The sequence below is a fragment of the Pantherophis guttatus genome, chromosome 2 (assembly GCF_059756535.1).
Source record: "Pantherophis guttatus breed Tessera chromosome 2, ASM5975653v1, whole genome shotgun sequence".
NCBI lineage: Eukaryota > Metazoa > Chordata > Lepidosauria > Squamata > Colubridae > Pantherophis > Pantherophis guttatus.
The window spans coordinates 227,984,803-228,005,804 of NC_142064.1; the positions used below are offsets into that span (position 1 = coordinate 227,984,803).

At 36.3% G+C, this 21,002-nt stretch overlaps 1 protein-coding gene across 5 annotated transcripts in view; it reads left to right on the forward strand.

Annotated features, from left to right (window-relative positions):
- Positions 1 to 21,002, forward strand: part of NR2C2 (nuclear receptor subfamily 2 group C member 2) — a 61,205-nt gene that overhangs the window by 19,771 nt on the left and 20,432 nt on the right. For 3 of the 5 annotated variants that reach the window (XR_015731679.1, XM_060688284.2, XM_060688286.2), the window contains 7 exons: positions 8,457 to 8,567; positions 9,433 to 9,633; positions 10,184 to 10,286; positions 14,901 to 15,080; positions 16,645 to 16,792; positions 19,330 to 19,423; positions 20,760 to 20,893. Coding sequence is in view for 3 of the 5 variants with exons in the window: in XM_060688284.2 (XP_060544267.1) it covers positions 8,457 to 8,567; positions 9,433 to 9,633; positions 10,184 to 10,286; positions 14,901 to 15,080; positions 16,645 to 16,792; positions 19,330 to 19,423; positions 20,760 to 20,893 (971 nt within the window). In the remaining 2 variants the exon portion in view is untranslated. Of the gene's footprint in view, positions 1 to 3,842; positions 3,979 to 8,456; positions 8,568 to 9,432; positions 9,634 to 10,183; positions 10,287 to 14,900; positions 15,081 to 16,644; positions 16,793 to 19,329; positions 19,424 to 20,759; positions 20,894 to 21,002 lie in introns of those variants that run through there. The other 2 variants (XR_015731678.1, XM_060688283.2) reach the window with 2 other exon arrangements.

A 21,002-nucleotide genomic window follows, 5' to 3' on the forward strand; every position in this document is an offset into this window, starting at 1 on the left:
CCTTTGTCTCAAACTGCAAGACTCATATGGATTCAGGTCAGTGGTGGAATTCAAATTTTTTTACTACCGGTTCTGTGGGCCTGGCTTGGTAGGCGTGGTGTGGCTTGGTGGGCGTGGCAGGGGAAGGATACTGCAAAATCCCCAATCCCTCCCCACTCGGGGGCCAGTGAGAGGTGGTATTTGCTGGTTCTCCGAACTACTCAAAATTTCCACTACCGGTTCTCCAGAACCTGCTGAATTTCAATCCTGAATCAGGTTCTATGAATGCAGGTCCTGATTGTTAGGAAAAAACTTCTTAAGAACAGTCTAGCATTGGAAGCAGTTACCTAATAAAATAGTTTCTGTTCCATGCATATGTTCAGAAATTAAGCAGCCATCTGTCAGGGCTACTGTAAAATGAGTTTCTATAGAGTCAAGCATTAGACATGACAGCCAAAATCATTCCTTGTAATTTTATATGAAATATCCATTTTATGCATTTTGCTATTGAATATATTCAAATGTGTAGTAAGAAAATAAACATTGCCAAAAAAAAAAAAAAAATCGATCTCCTAACTCCAAACCAAACTTTCAAGAAAAAATTATAGGCGCTGGTATAAAATACACTAACATTCTTGATTTAGCACACTTCAGTGGAAACAATCTAAATGGACTTCATGTGCAAATACAAGTAGTTCCTGATTTATAACTGGCCGATTTGAAATTACGAGAGACCTCTCTAGGTCCACTTATGACTCAGATAAAGTTAAATATAAAGTTCATACACCAGTGTCGTGTCCCCCGACTCCTCTGTCATGTGATCGCATTTTGGGCAATCAGCAATTTCCCCCATTTATAGTCATTTGTAGAATCCCATGGTCACATGACCACAGAAAAGCCTGTCCTTTTCACAAAATGGCTTCTAAATTAGACAGTTACCAGAAGGCAGATTGTTCAGGTTACTTTTTGCTGCCTTCCATAGAGCATTTTGTTAGTTTGAGAGGTTGGGTTTTTTTCTTTCTTTCTTCTGGGCAGATAGACATACCTCCAGAAAAAATCTTGGGCTGCAGCTATGCACCATTTTAATTTTTTAAAATAATGTCTTTGGGTCCTATGTGATCAAGAAGCCTTTTTAAAATAAAAGTCATATTAATTGCTGATGTTTTGTGGTAAATCAGTTCTCTAACTAATATTTTTCTCCAAACATTAAAAATCAGATGAAGCAATAGGCTTAATGAACAAAAACGTTTATAAAGCCTTAGTGGCCACATGCACTATTTTGCATATACCTCAGCTCCAAAATGGCCACACTATTGACTTCATTTGCCATTATTTCAAGGGGATTAGTAGTTGGAAGATGTTCCATGTAAAATATTGTAGGTTTTCTAAATGCATCTTTTGACATGATTCTATGACTACAAAGTCGGCCTTCTGGTTCATAGTAGCAACTTATTATTTAAATATATAGGAAGTAGCTTTTCCTTTTTCAAAGTATCTCCTACACCAGGGGTCCCCAACCTTTTGGACTTCAGGGACCACCAAGTTCATAATTTTAAATCCCGCGGACCACTAATACGAATCCAGCGCGCCGCTTGCTGAAGCACATGGACTCCCAGTACTGGATGGGGTCCTTCAGGCATTCCCTTCTCTCTTTCTCCCCCTCTATCTTTCTCTCTCTCTCTCTCTCTCTCTCTCTCTCTCTCTCTCTCTCTCACTCACTCACTCATTCTCACTCATTCTCTCTCCCCCACACTCTCATTCTGATTCTTTTTCTCTGATTCTCTGTCTCTTTCACATTCTGATTCTCTCTCATTCTCTCTGCCTCTTTTTCTCTCATTCTGTCTCGTTCAGTCTCTGTCTCTGTTTCTCTCTGTCTCATTCTGATTCTCCCTCATTCTTATATTCTCTCTCTCTCTCACTCATTCTCTATCATTCTCTTTCCCCCACTCTCTCATTCTGATTCTCTCTCTCTCTGATTCTCTCTTTCATTCTCTTTCTCTCTCCCCCCCTCATCTTTCTCCCACTCTTTCTTTCTCTTTCTCTCTCCCACTCAGAAATTCTCTCTCTCTTTCATTGTCTCCCTCATTTTCTTTCTTTTCTCTCTCTCATCTCATGGGCCAGTCAGTGTCTTGGGGCTGAGAGGAAGTCAAGCATCTCCCCAAGAGACCGAGGTACACGGAGCACCAACAAGGGCCAAAAGAAACGGCCGCAAGAGACAAAGCTTTGCTCCTGCTCTGGAATATGGAGCGAATCTCCATCCCCCACCCTTCCCTTCTCACGCCAGGCGAGGAGTGACTGGGAAGGGAGGGCAAGGGGCAGGGACAGCCACTGGTGGGTTCAGCCAACAGAAAGCTACAGCGAGGAACAAACAGCCTGGGGTTGCCGCCACACGTTGTTCGGCCCACCTCCACCGCCAACCCCCCTTGCACCATTACTCATTCCAGCCGGCAAGGGCTGCGCTGCAAAGTTGTAAGTTGCACGAACCTCCCTCTACAGTGAAGATTTACAGCCCTACCATGAGCTGCCTGGCCAGTCCCATATTCCAGAGCTCTAGTCACAGGACTGGCCATTCTCATCCCGGAGCAGCTCCTCCACCTGGGTATGGTCCACGGACTACTAGTTGGTGACCACTATCCTACACAGATAATTCAGAGGATGTTCATTTTGAAAATGCAAAAGAAAGTAACAGTTTTCTATTGCCCAATACTAAAGTAGAGAGTTGATAATCAAAATTTATCTACATTCTGAAGTTCATGACTATCATGAAAAGAATTGTTGCTTTTTTCTCTTGAGTAGTGAAGTACCCTTTCAGCTCAGTAAATAACTTGGAGAGAGAAAGAAAATATTTCGTGGACATCTATAAGAATAATAGCCACTAAATGGGAAGGAGTTAGCTATCATTTGACCTTTACAAGCCATGATCTTATTTCTGTCAGTTTTAGAGGGTATCTTTTTCAACTATATCTGAATGGTGGTCCAAAAGTTGAGAACATGGGCAAACTTCCTGACAGAAATATCATTGCTCAATTAGCAGGTCAGAATCGAATGCTTATAGAGAAAAGATTATTTGGCAATCTCATGAATATTGCACAAGTTTAAGGAATTTGTGCAATAAAACAAAATTCCCTCCATTCTGACCAATATTGGCATTCAGTATTTTGTGGAATCATTTTTATGACTGTATTTGTATTATCCACTTTTATGGACATTTCCATTTATTTTTACTGTATAGATTACTTTGTTTTACATATAAACCAAATGAAAATAATTCTTATAATATTTTGGCAACATGCCAATTTGAGTTTTGAATCAACATAGTTTTCTGAAGTGTATGTTATTTTTGTATTATATGTCAAATTACAATAGTTCTCTTCCAAGAGTCAAAATGGCAATTTATAGTTTTCCAATAAATACTTTAGAGATAGTTATAAATGAAATCTTAATATATTTTTGATGGGCATGCAATTTAATAAATACTATTTTTAAAAGATTAATTTAATAAACTGCAAAGATGGTAAATGATTCAAAAACAAAATACAATAAAAAGTTTGTCTTGTTTCATTTTATTGCTATGCAATGTATCAGAGAATGACAAAATTATTATCTGATGAAGTTTACTATTTTGTTCATTGAATAATCATAGTTGGATCCAGGATAGACTAAGGAGAAAGCTCTGTAACCTGGGAACATCCTTCCCAGTGAAATTAATTGTATTATTAGACAAACTGCTTCAGCAGCTGGCAAAACAGCAGGAACACGTCGATTCTGCTTCCTTGGTTACAGGGAGTGATAGTGTACTTGACCTTCAGAGGAACAGGGTCATGGGGAGGGCATTTTTAAATAATTCTGTCATTTTATCACTGGAATCTTTGTAAATGGAGTTCAGATACAACCTTTGGGAGCAGAATAAAACTGATGTCTTCAGTTTTCTTCAATTGTTTTGCCCAAAGATCTTTGCTGAGGAAAAATGTAAATAAAACTGCAGAACGATTTGACACTGTAAGTATTAGAGTCTGTCTAGTTTCAAGCATGAAGCAAATAATTCTACGATTACTAGGGATAAGATTCTTCTTTAGATGAATATATAGAATATATAGGTAGTATTTGTTTATGCATTATCTTAATAATTTTTTATTAAATGACATTTTACCATAATTTAAACTGGTAATAGATTATTAATATTTTTACCAAATGAATGGATTTATTAATCAGGAATATTTTAAGTGTTTAGAAAAGGCCATTATTTTCATACTGATTTTAACTAACAGTTTTAATCATAATTCTCATTTATTGATATATTTTACTGCTTCATATCCTTTATATGGTAAGCAATGTTCCTTAACACATACTGTTAATTCATACTTTGTAACTATTTTTATAACAATCACAATAATTATTAACATTGTCTGATAAAATACATTACTGTATTTGATTTTGCATTATTGAAGTCAGATTATTATTGCATTCCTTAAGAATAAGTCTCATACTAAGCAAACTACGTGCTTTCCTATTTCAAAATTATCTAATGCAGTCTTTCCAAAATTAGTACTTTATAAAACTACTCTTGGCCATGGTGGCTGGGAATGATGAGAGTTTTTCTTAAAACCATCTAGATAGAAGCAAGTTGCCAAAGGCTGTTTTAGACTAAGGTATATAAAGGTGAACTAGTAAGAAAAAAAAATGTTTGTTATATTCATCATATTAATGCATGCATACGCACACATAATACAAACTGTTTTAAATTAAAATTTAAAACTAAATCCATATATTTGCATATTTTATTTCAAAGGTCAATTTTTTAACAGAGCTAGATATATATTATTGCTTGTGGCAAATTATTCTTCAGCGGCACATCTGACATTTCTTGTATTTCATGTCCATTTCAAAAATGCCATGCAACTTTCTGAATGAAAAGTACTTGTGCTTTTTAACCATCTTCTCTTCTGGGGAAAAATCAAAATTCCTCTATAAATGGCAACTTTAATACAAGTTCATATATTTGTATCATTGGTCTGTTTCTTTTAATTCAAAATGTCAGCAATATAACATCAAGGACCAAGCTGAAAAGATGCAAATAATTATCTATTCTAAATATCTTAATCTTGTAAGCCACCAAGAGTCACTTCAAAGCAAGATGGGCAGCAAAAAATAAATAAACAAATAATAAAATAAATAAATAAATAACCTTATTTTGTATAAAAACATAGACTATAGTAGACATTTTCGACTCATTCTGTGATACTTCCAATCTATTTATTTTAAACTTAAATATTTTTAGATAGCATTTCATGGAATGTTTTTTGAGATTGTTGTTAATTGTATTTCTAGTTAAAATAAGTTAGTAAAAGACACATATTATTTGTGTTTAAAGTAAAAAGATTTTGCTTGGAACTGGATTTTTCTCAATATGTACAGTACTACAAATAGTCATTAACTTATGACTATAATATCATAAGCCATAAATCATAACAACCATAAAATAGTTCACCCACATGACCCAATTTTATGACCTTTTTTATGGTGGCCATTAAAAGAATGCAGTTATTATAAAGTAACTGCCATGAGCATTAAGTCAACACTGTGGTTGTTAAGCATACCGATAATTTGTTACAAGACAGTTTTGCTGAAAACCAGAAGTAAATGCCAGTTTCAAGCAAAACTCAACATGGGACCATGGGACACTGCAGATAGCTGTAAATGTGGGCGGGCTGCCAAACATCTGACATGTGATCACATGACCATGGGATGAGAGTCTTGGAACTTCAGAAGTGGCTCATAAATACTTTGGGGGACTCTGTCATAACTTCAAACTTCGCCTAACGATGTGATTTGCTTTTTGGACATAGTAACTTGCTTTATAAGTTATGGCAGAAACCCGAAGACCAGCTGACTAGTGCACATGTGTGTGCCAGCCAACTGCTCTCACGCCGGCCAGCTGGTCTTCAGGTATCCGGTGCGCATGAAGACCAGCTGGCGAAGACCAGAAACCAAAAGAGTAGTGATGGCGCGCGTGCCCACAGGTTCGCCATTACGGCTATATAATTGATTTCTTTTTGACATTTATATGAAAGGATATTAAGATGATTCATTTGAATATTTGAGTGCTATGTATTTTTTTTAAAACACATGATACAGTTTACTTCAAAAAGTAATGTAGTGTGTGACCCAGGAAGTCCACACTCCGCTTGCTTGCTTGTATTGTCATATGTATATCATTTGAATAAGATATTTTTTTAGGCCTTCACGTGAACATGAAGATAAATTTTGATAGAATGTCAAGATTGACACATAATACCAAACAATGGACTCATCTTACTGCATGAACTTTAGGTTTGTTCATTCTGTCTTCCATGTACTCCCTTATATTATTATAGCAAACCATTGCTTATCATGATATCTTAAGTAGATATAGATGCCACACCACTGAAATATAGAAAGAAGTCTGTTAATCCCTAACTATTTCCATCTGAGTTGAACTATTAAATTGATCACATTTATCTATATAAAATAATGTTCCAAATAATATTCTCTTGGAAGTGTTTGGAATTCCCCTTTCCTATGATTCTGTTCTAAGAGACAACTAAAAACATACCTCCCTTCAGTTAGAAAGGAGATTGATGACTAATGTCTCTTAACTTGCCATCTTCTTGGAAATGACAAATATAGTCAGTAGGATATTTAAATTAAGTAAGTCTTATTTACAAAATGAAAAAGAAAGAGTTTATTAATCTTCTGTAAGGCCTTAAAGTCCTGGGCGTCACGATGTGGAGTTGAGTCAGTACATTGGATAGATCTGACAGATCTGTTTTTACCCTGGCTGCTATTTTATGTGTCTTTTTAATTTTTTTTAAAAAATATTTTAGATGCCCAGTCATTAATTTGAGATGGGCAGCCATCATTATTTATTTATTTTGTATCCCACGTTTATTATTTTTTGCAAATAACTTAGGATGGCAAACATCCAACATACCTTCTTCCTATTTCCCCTTAACAACAACCCTGTGAAGTAGGTTGGACTGAGAGAGTGACTGGCCCAAAGTCACCCAGCTGGTGTTTGTGGCTAAGATGGGACTTGAACTTAACGATCTCCCACTTTCCAGCCTGATGCCTTCAACACTAGACCAAACTGGCTTTCTATATAAATAAATACAAAACTTGTTATCAGGAACTTGTCCACAACCTCTATTTTACATGTTATACTATGTTTGGCAAACTTCTCTCATTCAAAATATTTATCAAACATCCTTAGTCTATGTCATAGGAGACCCTTTATCTTTATGTATAAAGATGGTGCAGTGGTTATAATGCAGTATCACAGACATACGCTGCCTACAGCCTCGAGTTGGATCCTAACAGGATTCAAAATTGACTTAGCCTTTCATTCTTCCAAGGTTGGTAAAATGAGGACACAGATTGTTGGGGCAATATGCAAATTATGTTGACATTGTAAACTATCCAGAGAGTACTGTAAAGCATTATGGGACGGTAATGCTTTGTCCTCCTCTTTGAAGAAAGACTTCGAAACGTTCCAACACAAGAATGATTTTACCTATGCCCCTAGAGGAAATAGAAACAGTTTCACAGGACTTGAAGTGTCTTTTTTTTTTTTAACGGACATGGCATATAGTCACCCAAGATCAGAAAGATCACTTGGTTTCTTTTAGCTGACAGCTCAGTAAATATTTGTATAAGGGTTACCAAATTTCTTGTAATTGCTGTTGTTGCAAGACAGTTAATTATATAGCAGTCTTGTTAATTTGTTTCCTCTAAGGTGATTTGTATTCCTTTTGGCTTGGTTGGTTGGTTTTAATGCTCTTTATTTATTCTTCTGGTTGCTTTAATACAGGCAGTATTTTAGTTTTATCTTCTATGCTTTATCTTCTGACCATAAACTTAATTTTAAAATAATTATAATTTTAATAATTATTTAATTATCCATTTATCTTAGCTGTTGCATTGGGCTGTAATATATTAAAATGTGCTTGATACTTTGGTCTCCGAGGGCATATAGCCTTCAAATAGTTTACATTATTACCTTTAAATAATACTTCTTTTTAATCAATGCCACATATATCCTTATCTTCACATCCTTATCTTTACATCAAAAGAGATAGGTAATTGAATTCCATTTCCTGGATTCCCTATTAAGAGAATGGTAATGCATGAAACAGTTTTATTAGTGCACTGTGTCTGAAACTTTTCTTTCTGATGGAAGGTTCTAGTCTACAATGCAAAAATAAAATGACATAGATACCACATTCAGCATACCAGCTTCTCTTCTGAATCCCTTAGAGCCTGTGGAACTGATTTGGAAGGCATTCTTTGGAGTTTGGAAGCAAAATAAGTGCCTTATAACATGGAGAATCTTGAATGTGCACTGTGCTGTACATTTCCCCAATCAAATGATTTCAATTATTTAATAAAATATTAAGTTATATAATATTCATTGTAAAGTATTTTTTCATAAATCATTCTAGGTCCAAACTGTCCAGTCAACCTTATCTGAAACTCCAGTGATGACCAGCCCTTCCCAGCGCATCCAGATAATCTCCACAGATTCCACTGTATCATCACCACAACGTATTCAGGTATAGACTTGTCTTCTAAATATAGTCTGTTTCATCTCTTTCTGCTTAATATGTAGCATCAAATAACAGAGCATTTTAATTTAATTTTTTTCTTTTATATAATAATTTCAAACCTAATATATAATTTTATAGTTATTGTCAGCATTCTGATGCTGCCATAAAAAGGAGGAGACGAGGCTTGACTTTTCACCTACTTATTTTCTCTGTAGATAATATCCCCTAGGAGATGGGATGGGAGGGGGACATTCCTTTGGGTTGAGGTCGGAAGCTGGGGAGACTGACTTGGAAGATGGCCAATGAGAAGATGAGAATTGGGGAACGGAAAGGGAAGGATTTGGGGGTCAGAGGGTTAGTATCGGCTACGATGAAGTCGGGGCCAGATCTGTCGTACTCAATAAATGGAATATTTCAGCAAAGATTAATTGTTTGGGAGTGCAATTTATTTGAGATGACATCGAAACCTGACAGTTATTTAGTAACAGTGTACAAAGAGCAGATTTACTATGAGAAAGTGATCTACTACTTGAGAGGTTTTATTTTATTATTGGAACTATGTTTTTGTAAGCATCTTGTGGGAGAGCCTTCTTTTCTATGTATGTACTGGTGGACAATACATGTTTGAAGACAGTTTCTTGTTTCATTTTGAGTAATCATGTACATATTCGAAACACCTGTTGATAGAATCTTTCCATTTTTACTGTAGCATTTATTTCTTTTTTGCATAACCTGCATCCATAATTTGGTAACAGGAAAAACAGCATCCTTAAATAATGGCATATAATTCTTAAAAGTGAACTTAAAGCTTTTTAAATTTATTTTTTTAATGTATTAAATTTATTCTCGCACAATAATGTTTTTGTTATAGATTGTCACAGATCAGCAAACAGGGCAGAAAATTCAAATAGTGACAGCAGTGGATTCATCAGTATCCCCAAAGCAACAATTTATACTTGCTAGTCCAGATGGTACTGGAACAGGGAAAGTAATACTAGCTACACCTGAGACTTCTAATACCAAGCAACTTATTTTTACTACCACAGATAATATTGTACCAGGCAGAATACAGGTAAACACCACAGTTAAAGAATGATACATATATTGGATATTCAGACTTAAGAACATGCAGAAAAATGGCTTTTACTTTAACTAATTAGCATGGGTCTATAAAATTTATATTCTAGTCTCCATATCATATTGCTAAAATACTATCAGCTCAACAAAAATCAGATGATTTCAAAACATAGAAATAAAACTAAAGGTGTGATTAAGATTATATAGATCAATATTGTCATATTATGCAAACAAGGCAAGAGGCAGTGGTTTACATTGTCTTGAGGCAATTAGTAGATGGCTGCCATGTGTATGAATCACTATAACTTTCCTTTACATTATCATGCCATCAATTACCATGCAAACCTTTAAGCCTTTTTCTTGCTGGCTATGCTATACTGTTATTTTTTTTAATAATTTTTCCACATTTCTTCCCTTTCTGCATGTTTATTATGCAGTTGCACAACTGTGGCACAGCTGTGTTTTATGTTTAAAAATTTGCAACATCTTTTAAATACAGTTTCAAATAGAAATTATACTACAAATTTTTAAATGTTTCATTTTAGATTGTCACTGATTCTGCCTCTGTGGAACGTTTATTAGCTAAAACTGATGTCCAGCGGCCACAGGTAGTAGAGTACTGTGTTGTCTGTGGAGACAAAGCATCAGGTAAGATGCCAAGTTACTTGGTTGAAAGAACACATTTGCCTAAACACTCACACAGAACTAATCTTTCACTGAAAGGCAGGTTTGGTGACGATAAAAACAGAAGAAACTTTTTTGGCAGAAGGGATTCTTCAAGAAAGTAAAAAAAAAACCTGACTTGTAATGGTGATATTGTTCATTTTCCATAGACTTCCTGGCCCCTAAATGCACATACCTTTTAGTCACATACGCAGTGAGAATATCTTCCAGAGCTCCCAGGAACTTTGCTGTGGTTCTCAGTAGAGAGGCGCAGCATCATGAAAATTGTATTGCCTAACAATGGAATTTCATGGGGTGCTGAAAGAAGCAAAGTGATACAATTAAACTAAAGAGACAAAATCTAATTTTTGAAGTACTGGTTTGGCCTCAGAGCGAAAGAATAGAAGATAATGTCTGGGAAGATTTTAGACTGACTCAATTAAATGTTTGAATACTTTTGGTTCCATGTTAAAAACCATTTGATTTTTTTAAAAAATGGACTTAAGTTCAAAGGAAGTAAGGTGAAGAGCACAAGACACACAATGATTTTGGCTCTGCTTAAAATAGGACAGAAGAAAGGATCACTAAACAATGAATACAACACATGTCCTAAAGAACAGATAGAAGCTTTCTTTCATTTTTGTCTTTTTGACTGAGTTTTCAGTTGGCTGATTCATTATAATAAAAACTAGGTAGGGAATTTTCAAATCAAGATGAGGCCATGAATGGTACCAGTGTAATTCTTCAATGTACTAATTTATTGGGTGCAGATTATTTCAGAAGGCGAATGCTGATTGTCTAGATTTTTCATTGGTCAGTTTGTAGATTTCAGTAATTTGCTTGATTGAAAGTTTTGCTTGTGTTGTTTTTGTGCAGTTCACAGGAATATTTCTCCTGATTGAGTTAATGCAAAAGACACATAAATAGTGACTTTTTATTAAAACCAACTAGCCATATCATCAGAATAATTTTTCTTCTTTCTGCTTGAGTCATAGCTCTTCAGTTATTTTCCAGAACAAAAGAAACTTGAGAATACTAGGGTAATACTAGTGCAATAAGTATTTATTTTTTAAAAAATACATCATGATAAAGCCGCTTGACCATAGCTAGTGAGCATTTTTTGAAGGAATAGGCAAAGAGCACTAATATAAATAAAGCCCCAGACAAGAATGAGAAATATTCAGAACTTTTTTCTCCTCATCCCCTATAAACTATCTGAATAAGGTTTGTCAAATTTTGCATTATCATAAACCCCAAGATGATAAATAAATGTGTATGTTGATAAATCTGAACAAGAAATAAATAGTGCTTTGAGTAATTAAATTGTAATTGTATATCAAATGGTACATTTATACAACAATGCAACTTTATAAAATATAATGTTTTCTTTAGGACTGAACAGTAAAGCAATCATATTTAAAACTATTTTTGTAATGGTTGGGTTAAGCTTGTTTACTTTTACAAAATTATTGAAAAATGGACAAAACTATTTTTGAGGTAGCCACTATTGTTGTATATTTATTTTGGATTCATATTGCTATTAATAGCAGTAATTACAAGTAGTCCTTGACTTACAACCACAATTGAGCCCAAAATTTCCATTGCTAAGTAAGACGGTTGTTAAGTGAGTTTTGCCCCATTTTACAACTTTTATTGTCATGGTTGTTAAGTGAATCTCTGCAGTTGTTATGTTAGTAACACAGTTGTTAAGTGAATCTGGCTTCCGCATTGACTTTGCTTCTTTGAAGGTCGCAGTAGGTGATTGTGTGACCCTGGGACACTGCAGCCATCATAAATACATGCCAGTGACCAAGCATCCAGATTTTGATCCCGTGACCATGGGGCTGCTGTAACGGTCGTAAGTGCAAAAAACGGTCATGTCACTTTTTTCAGTGCTGTTACAACTTCAGACAGTCACTAAATGAATGGGTTTACGTTGAGGACTACCTGTCTGCACAATCATTACTTTGCTTCAGCCTTCAAGGCAAAGTGGGAGCATATTTTGAAAGAATCAAATTTGCAGGTACAAGCCATTATACTTGCACCCTCAAATCTGGAGCCTTATCAGAATATGCTCCAGACAGGAATAAGTTCTGACAAGATTCTAGTTCTGTTTTCACAAGACTCATAACATTAACATGGAAAGCTAAATTTCAGTACTGAAGAATATATGTAGTTTAGAGTTAACTGTTAGGTTCTCATTGCCTTCTGAATTTGGTTGTTTTCCTGCAGATATTTGAATACCAAACTAGGTAACTAACAACCACTATGCGGGACAAACATGTAGAAAATTGGTAGAACGCATGATGTCATGGTGAAAGATCTTTAATTTCTCACAAATTCAGTCACAATTTCAATTGGGAAACTTGATATTTGAGATTGTCAAATCCAAAGATGTTAGGGATTCCTTGGGTACTTGACACATTGACAAATCAACCATCAACAGGCAGAGATAAACCCCATTTACATACAGATATCCTCAATTTACCAGCGATCACTTAGTGACTTTTTGAAGTTACAACAGCCTCTCCCCCCCCCCCAAATGACCGAGTTCCGAATTTCTGATGGCTGCCCCCCTATTGTCACATGATCATATGTTGGGCGCTCAGCAACTGGCCTGTATTTACAGCCATTGATAGAGTACTGCAAATGTCTGCATTTTATATTCATTTATTAATTTATATTTCATATTTATGAACTGCCCATGTCCCTCAAAGAGGGACACTGACTGGCATAAAATAAAACATTAAAATATAAAACGGCATATGAAAATTACACTGTTAAGGTTTTAAAATTAAAATTTTAAACATTATAAACATTTTCAAGGAGGCATGAATAATTAAATTCTGCTAAAAATTAGTTGACAAAGGTAAAGGGGGGTTTCTCATGACACCAACCAATCCTACGACTGTGGTCCTTTGAGCTCCCCATACAAAGGCCAAAGTCATGTTTTAACCCCATTTCGGAAGCCAGGAGAGTAGGGCCCGCTTCACCTCTGGGATAAGAATATTCCAAAGGGCGGGAGCAACGGCAGAGAAGTCTCTGTTCCTAGACCCTGCCAGTAGAGTTCTTTAACTGACTGGATCTGCAACATATCTTTCCTGTCTGATTGGGTGATACAGGCGAATGTGATGGGATGGAGCCAGTTCCATAAGTAGTGGCTCAATGCCATTTTTGCTGAAAACTCTGCACTTCTGGTTTCCAGCAAAAATGACCCATAGCAATAATGGGTTCTTTTTATGACCATGGCAGTTACTTAACGACTGACTCAAAAAAGGTCATAAAATAGTTCCAGTCACATACTGATCCACTTTATGTCTATGGTCATAAGTTGATTTACAAAGTTAAATTGAGGATGGTTGTAACTGTTCCATTTAAAAGATACCATCAAAAAATCCCCCCAAAAGCAGGAAATGGCATCAGATAAGCAATCAAGAAAAAAACAATATCCTAATTAAGGAACCATGGAAGAAGCTACACTGCAATCTAGACTGGCAGGGAGAATGTGTTTTGCTTTAAGTGACAGCATTAACATAACTTTGGCTGCTGGCTCTGTTAAAAGATTCATAGATTTTATTGCTTGGTTTTACAGTTATTCACCATTCTGAGTGCTTTCATGGTGACAAACAGACAAGGTATATGAATGAATGAATGAATGAATGTCATATAAATAGTCGTCAAGTTACGACCATTCATTCATAGTTAAAAGTTACGTTGACATTGAATGAAAGGACTTATAACCCGTCCTCAAAGTTCTACCCATTGCAGTGTCCCCACAGTCAGGTTAACAAAATTTGGCTGTTTGGTAACCAGCTCGTACTTAAAACAGGTTGCAGTATCCCCCAGTCACATGATCACAATTGCCAATCTTCTCTGCTGGCTTCCCACAAGTAAAGTCAAAGGAGAAGTCAGTGGGGAAAGTCTCAAGTTGCTTGGGTAAGGCTCTTCCCTTCCCGGTTTTTCTTGACTATCACACACACCATGTTCTTCCTCCCCCTCACTTGCTCACCCCCACCAGCACCCTCCTTCCCCGGCTCCCTGAGATTACACTAGACATACAGCCATCAGCACCTTTCTTTCCTGGCCTCCCTGCGCTTACACTGCATTATAGCACATTCCCAACTCATGTGCAGTCTATGCTCAGCCGCCCCCTCCTTCTGCTTCCTGTTTATTAAAGGGAGGTGGAATTATGTTATGTTAGAGTTATGATAACATCTGGGACTATCTGAATTGCTGTTGCTAAGTGATAGGGTGTTGATACGTCACTCTTTACAACTTTATCATTTAGTGATTGCAATCCCAGCTCCAGTTGCCATCGAAACTGAAGGACTGACATATGTAGCCTCTAACTGGCTTACACACCAAATACATCTTAGTTTACTGCAATAATATAAAACAGTACTACTATGATGTAGAACCTCAAAAAAATCCAGGAAAGCCCTTTGAGTTATAAAAATGCAATTTTATAAAAATTGTAAGATTAAAAGCAAACTGACAGAACCATTGAACAGTGAGTATTGCATAAATAAAAATTGTTTTAAAATGTACTTTTTTATTGTAATCATCATAGTTTCTTAGATTTCCCCCCTCTTTTTTAAGGTCGTCATTATGGTGCTGTCAGTTGTGAAGGATGCAAAGGCTTTTTTAAAAGAAGTGTGAGGAAAAATCTGACCTATAGTTGCCGCAGCAACCAGGATTGTATCATCAATAAACACCACAGGAATCGTTGCCAGTTTTGTCGGCTCAAAAAATGCCTTGAGATGGGAATGAAAATGGAATGTGAGTCTACAGTCCATAACATGTTTCTTTTCTAACAAAAAATAATGGATAGGAGTTTGGTCATTTCTGTGATTAAAAATTGTTTCTATTGTTTCTATTATTCTATTATTGTTTCTATTATTACACTGTTTGCATAGTCCCAGTCAAACTGTTTGACATGAATCTTTGGCTGAGCTTTACATTTAAATCTTCAAATGTTCAGAGGTTTGTGCTGTAAATGAAACAGTAATATGTTTCAATTGCTATATTGATTGATGGAAATGTGATGATATTCAAAACCAAAATGATTATTCTGATTTGGGAAGAGTTTATATCTTGAATATGGTAGTTTATTTTAAAAAAACTAATGGACAAGCTGAAGGGATCAATTCTGACAGCAGAACTGGGGAATGTAGCTGTAGTACAGGGTAAAATAGAGAGTCTCTAGTGTTAAATAAATCACTAACATCTTGGTTGTTCAGATCAAGAACAAAGACAGGATGTGCAATGTCTGACTGGTACTAAGAAAGTCCAGTTGCTTTTGGAAAAGCATCTCTGAGACAATCATGAGCTGGATCATTGAGAATCTCCATAGACATAAACCCAAATTTGAAGTTTCAGGAGTTCCCTCCACCACGTGGTGATGTAACTGCACTTCAGGCACTCGGTAACTGGGCCACATTTACAGTTGTCTGCAGTGTCCCATGGTCCTGTGAATGTGTTTTACAACAGTTTTGCTGAAATCCAGCATTTACTTCTGGTTTTTTGGCAAAACTGTGCCCATAGCAAACCATTGGTTTGTTTAACAACTGCAGATTCATTTCATAACCACAGTGATTCACTTTTCAACTGCTGTAAAAAACATCATAAAATTGGGCTGGTAATGTAACTGATCATTTTCCAACCATCACAAATTATAACTGGGACTAACTTGTACTTGTGTCAGTTTCAGTTTACTTTACTTTACAAAGAATTGGGATTCTTTGGAAAAATGCTAAGAGTCACCAATACTTTGGCTGTTTCTGTATGTCCTTTGAATTTAACTATATTTCATAAATGTCTATCTAGTGTGATACACTGTTCAAGTTGGTTCACAATTGTTCACTAGTTAACTGATATTGGTATTAAAATTGATACCAGTTTACAATTAGTATCATTACTAATTGTTTCAGGGCTTTTCCCCTGCATTTAAAATGTTGCATTTATGCTTTATTTTTCTGAGACCACAAATAACATGGAAAAAGATTTACAATTATTTTTGTATGTAGTGTTGCATATTTGAAAATCGTTGCTTAATCTGACACAACCTGTAAATTTCTACTTTTTTGTTGTCATTGTTTATTTCTTTTTTCCTTTTTTTCTTGGTTGTGTTTTTAAATATCTGTTAAAATAAAATAAAGTTCTAAATAGTTTAGTGCCATTAGTATATTATAGAAAACATCCCCAGACAACTTTGTATCAGAACAGGGTACATGGATACAGGATGAAATAGTCAGTATATAGACTACACCTTTGGTTAAAATGAAGCTTAAATGTGAGCAAATGCTTTTAAGAATCTATGTGTATTTGTTGTGTTCTGATGTAGCTGTACAGAGTGAAAGGAAGCCTTTTGATGTACAGCGTGAGAAACCAACCAACTGTGCTGCTTCAACAGAAAAGATATATATTAGAAAGGACTTAAGAAGTCCTCTGATAGCAACCCCAACATTTGTTGCAGATAAAGATGGGGCTAGGTAAGTAATGAATGTGTCTTTAAAGCCCTTTTAGAGTTAAATATTTAAGTTGTGAAAACATTTGAATATTATTCAGAAAGTTACTAAATTAAACAAAAACTAGTTTTATTTCCTTTTGAATTGAAACACTATTTTTATTTTACTTATTAATTTTGTCCAACATTAAAACATAGAATAAATAATAATAAGTAAAAGGAACAAAAAAAAATAGTATGAGAAAGATTTCATTTTCATACACTCTTTTCATTCATTTTAGAACTATTTTCTTGTGTGTATAGGTATAGTATATCCTTGAGGATAAGACCATCCACAGATATGTAGATTCAAAATGTTCAAATCTTATTCTTAAATGGATTTATCCATGATGGTATACAAGCTATATATATGCTTCAAGAAAAAAATCTACTGTATATACTTGTAAATAAGCCCATCCAAATCCATTATTTTGAATGTATTTTGGCACCTAACATTCTGGACTTATATATAAGTATATACAGTATAATGCAATATCTAAAATATAAATTGTTACAGAGAGAGAGAGAGATCAGTGTGGGGTTTTGGTTTTTTTTACGGTGAGAACCATGTTAAGACTTGAACCTGGAATATACAGTATATCACAGAAGTGAGTACACCCTCTCACATTTTGTAAATATTGAAGTATATCTTTTCATGTGACAACATTGAAGAAATGACACTTGGCTACAATGTAAAGTAGTGAATATACAGCTTGTATAACAGTGTAAATGTGCTGTCCCCTCAAAATAACGCAACACACAGCCATTAATGTCTAAACTGGTGTCAACAAAAATTGAGAAAACAACTAGGTCTTTAACATCTCATAAAAGGCCAAGAAGACTGGGACCATTTAAATTCTGTACCAGATGAAGTTTTCAAATACTCTTCAAGGGCAACCCTCTGTAGAGTGTACTGCACTAGTCCAGTCAGGAGATTACTAGGGTATGAGTGACGATGAGCAGAGGCCCTTGATCTAGGAGCAGGTACAACTAATGTACCAGACAAAACTGCGAAAAGATCCTCCTAGCCACAAATGTATGTGCTTTACGCAGGCATCGTAAGTCCAGAAGGATCCCCACATCACACATCAGATATGTCTGGGGCACTGCAACCCCATCTACCACCAAAGATGGCATATTCCTAGAACTGTCAGGCCTCAAAACCCAATGCCACTCAAGTCTTGCCAGGGTTGAACTGAAGCCTGTTGTTCCCCATCCAGACTCTTGGCGGCCTCGGGCACTGGAATAAGATGTTCATGGATCATTTAATTCACCAGGACAGAAATATATATCAGTGTGCTGATGATACTTCACCCCATAGTGACAGAAGTGATTACTCAGTATCCTCAAGTAGAGCTGAATGGGAGTAGAGACCGCATTGAAGCCTGCAGCACCCCACACAGTAGGGGCCAAAGGCAGAATCTTTCCTATCCAATCACCAACTGGAATTGAGCTGGAAAAAGGAGGTGGGCCACCACAACACTGTACTGAAGGCAGCAGAGCGATCAAATATGGCAAGGATGGATGCATAACATTCTTCCTGCTCTTGCCAGAGATCATCCAAAAGTGTGACCAGTGCTTTTTCCATCCCTTACATGTGTCTGAATCCCTACTGAAAGGCATTCCGATAATCCGCTTCATCTGAGGTCCTCTGAAGCTGCTGCCAAACCACTTTCTCAACAATCTTCCCCAAATAGAGGAAGTTAGGTAGTGGATGAAAATTGTCCAGTACAGGTAGTTTTGTTTAACAACTGGTCACTTAAGAACTGTTCGAAGTTGCAATAGAGTAAAAAGAAGTTACTTTCAACCCATCCTCAAAGTTGTGATTGCTTCCCTCCCCCACCCCTGGGCTGGTCACATGAATGCATTTTAGGCACTTGGCAACTGGCTTGCATTAGCCACTGGTTGCAGTCTCATAGTCATGTGACCACAATTTGTAACTTTAGCCGTTTTCCAGCAGAAAACAGCAAAAGAACCACCCATTGGATATGATAGATTGACCACGTGTTTTGCTTAATAATTGTAAACATGGTTGTAAAATTGAGTGAGGCCATATGACCTGCTTAACAACCACAATTACCACCAAAATCCCAGGCTCAATTTTGGTGATAAATCAAGGACTGCCTGTATCATGAGGTCTTCTTGAGAAGGGGATAAACCAAGGCCTCTTTAAGGAGTATAAAGTATAAAGCAGTAAGAGAAGAATTAACCATTGCTAGAACCCACTGACACAATGCCCTGCAGGTTGCTTTAACAAGCCAAGAGGGACATGGATCTAAAGAGGGTGGATGTGACTGAGTTCACATCCTAAAGACCTGTCCCTGCTTTGCTGGAATTGTTTTCCTAGTCCTTCTGCCAGTTCAATATAATTTCTGCAAAAGCAAAACCAGAAAGTATTTTGATCAACAATTTCAGAAATCACAAAAATATGGATTGCAATGTTACTGTTAATGATGTAACAAAGGAATATTGTGGTCTTTATTAACATACTGTTGTTTTCCTTATTTTTATCCTCTTGAACAGATCAGCCAGTCTTCTTGATTCAGGGATGCTTGTAAATATTCAGCAGCCTTTAATACGGGATGATGGTACAGTGCTACTTGCTACAGATCCCAAGGTAGCCGTCCTTAGATTTAATTGCACAACTCATGTTTTCCTGCTTTTCCTAATTGCTGTCTTATTGTTTATGAAGAATTTATACATTAATAGATAATTTCTGCTTAGAAATATATTTAATATTCAAATCCTTGACTGATGTCATTTGGGACCAGAATTTCCGTAGCTAAGCTATGTGGTCATAAAGCTTGACCACACTGCTTAGCAATGGCAATCTCTGCTATCCTGATTGTTGTTAAACAGATCTCATGGCCATTAAGCGAGGCAACTTCCTGCTGGCTCCCTACAACCAACTCAATGGGGAAGCCAGCAGGAAGTTTCAAGTCCCAGGTAGCTATTTAGCAGCCCGGCAGCAAGGAGCATAGTGAGGCTTGGAGGATCTATGAGGGGGCAAGGGAGGTATGACAAGTCACAGGAAGAGCCTTGGTAGTACAGGGGTTTAAGGCACCCTGTTATTAAGCTTATTAAGACCAGCTGCCTGCAATTACTGCAGGGTTCGAATCTCGCCAAGGCTCAAGGTTGACTCAGCCTTCCATCCTTTCTAAGGTAGGTGAAATGAGGACCCAGTTTGTGGGGGCAATAAGCTGACTTTGTATAAATATACAAAAGGATGAAGGCTATTGCTGAGCACATTGTAAGCCGCCCTGAGTCTTCGGAGAAGGGCGGCATATAAATCAAAAAAAAATTTTTTTAAAAAAAAGAGTGCATAGTGGTATGTGAACTGCAAGGCGAGATTGCACACAGGTGCAACACAGGCCTGGGGAGGTAGTACACGTGGCTGGTGCACAAGGGAGTGCAAGTGGCTGGTAGAACATAAGTGCAGAGGGACTGGAAGATTTACCCCAGAGAATTGTAACTTTTCCTGTCGGCTTCCCCACTGACTTTCTGGGTATGTCAACAGGGAAAGTTGCCACAATCATCACATGATCATGGAGTGCTGCAACTGGTCATTGTATGACCTATTTGCCAAGATTGCAATCATATGGGTGCAAGGGTGCTGGGACAATCAGAACTCTGAGGACTGGTCATAACCATCATTTATTCCTCACCATCATAAGTTTGAATAGTCCCTGAACAAACGGTCGTAAGTTGAGTGCTACTTGCTCGACTATAGAATAGAGTATAGTAATGAAAAATAGGTCTGGCTTTATCAACCCCCTGATGTGTGTTATATTATTTGGTTGATATTATTTACATTTCCTAAACCTTTCTTTGTAATTTTATTCTCTTCATTTTAATTACTTTTGTATCTGTATTAGGAAACAGGCAGATTATATTTAAAGAAACTCAGCCATTTAATTCAAAGTGTTATTTTTATTTTTTTATTTTTTTTGTAGGCTGAGACAAGCCAAGGTGCTTTGGGAACACTAGCAAATGTTGTAACATCACTTGCCAGCCTTAACGAATCTCTTAATAATGGAGATACTTCAGAAATTCCACAAGAAGACCAATCTGCAAGTGAGATTACTAGGTATGTGCTTCATATTAGAAATGTTTCTAATTTGTATCTCTGACTATAAAAATATTTTTTCATTGATGAAACTAAAATATTATTGATAAAAGATATTGCCATTTTTGAA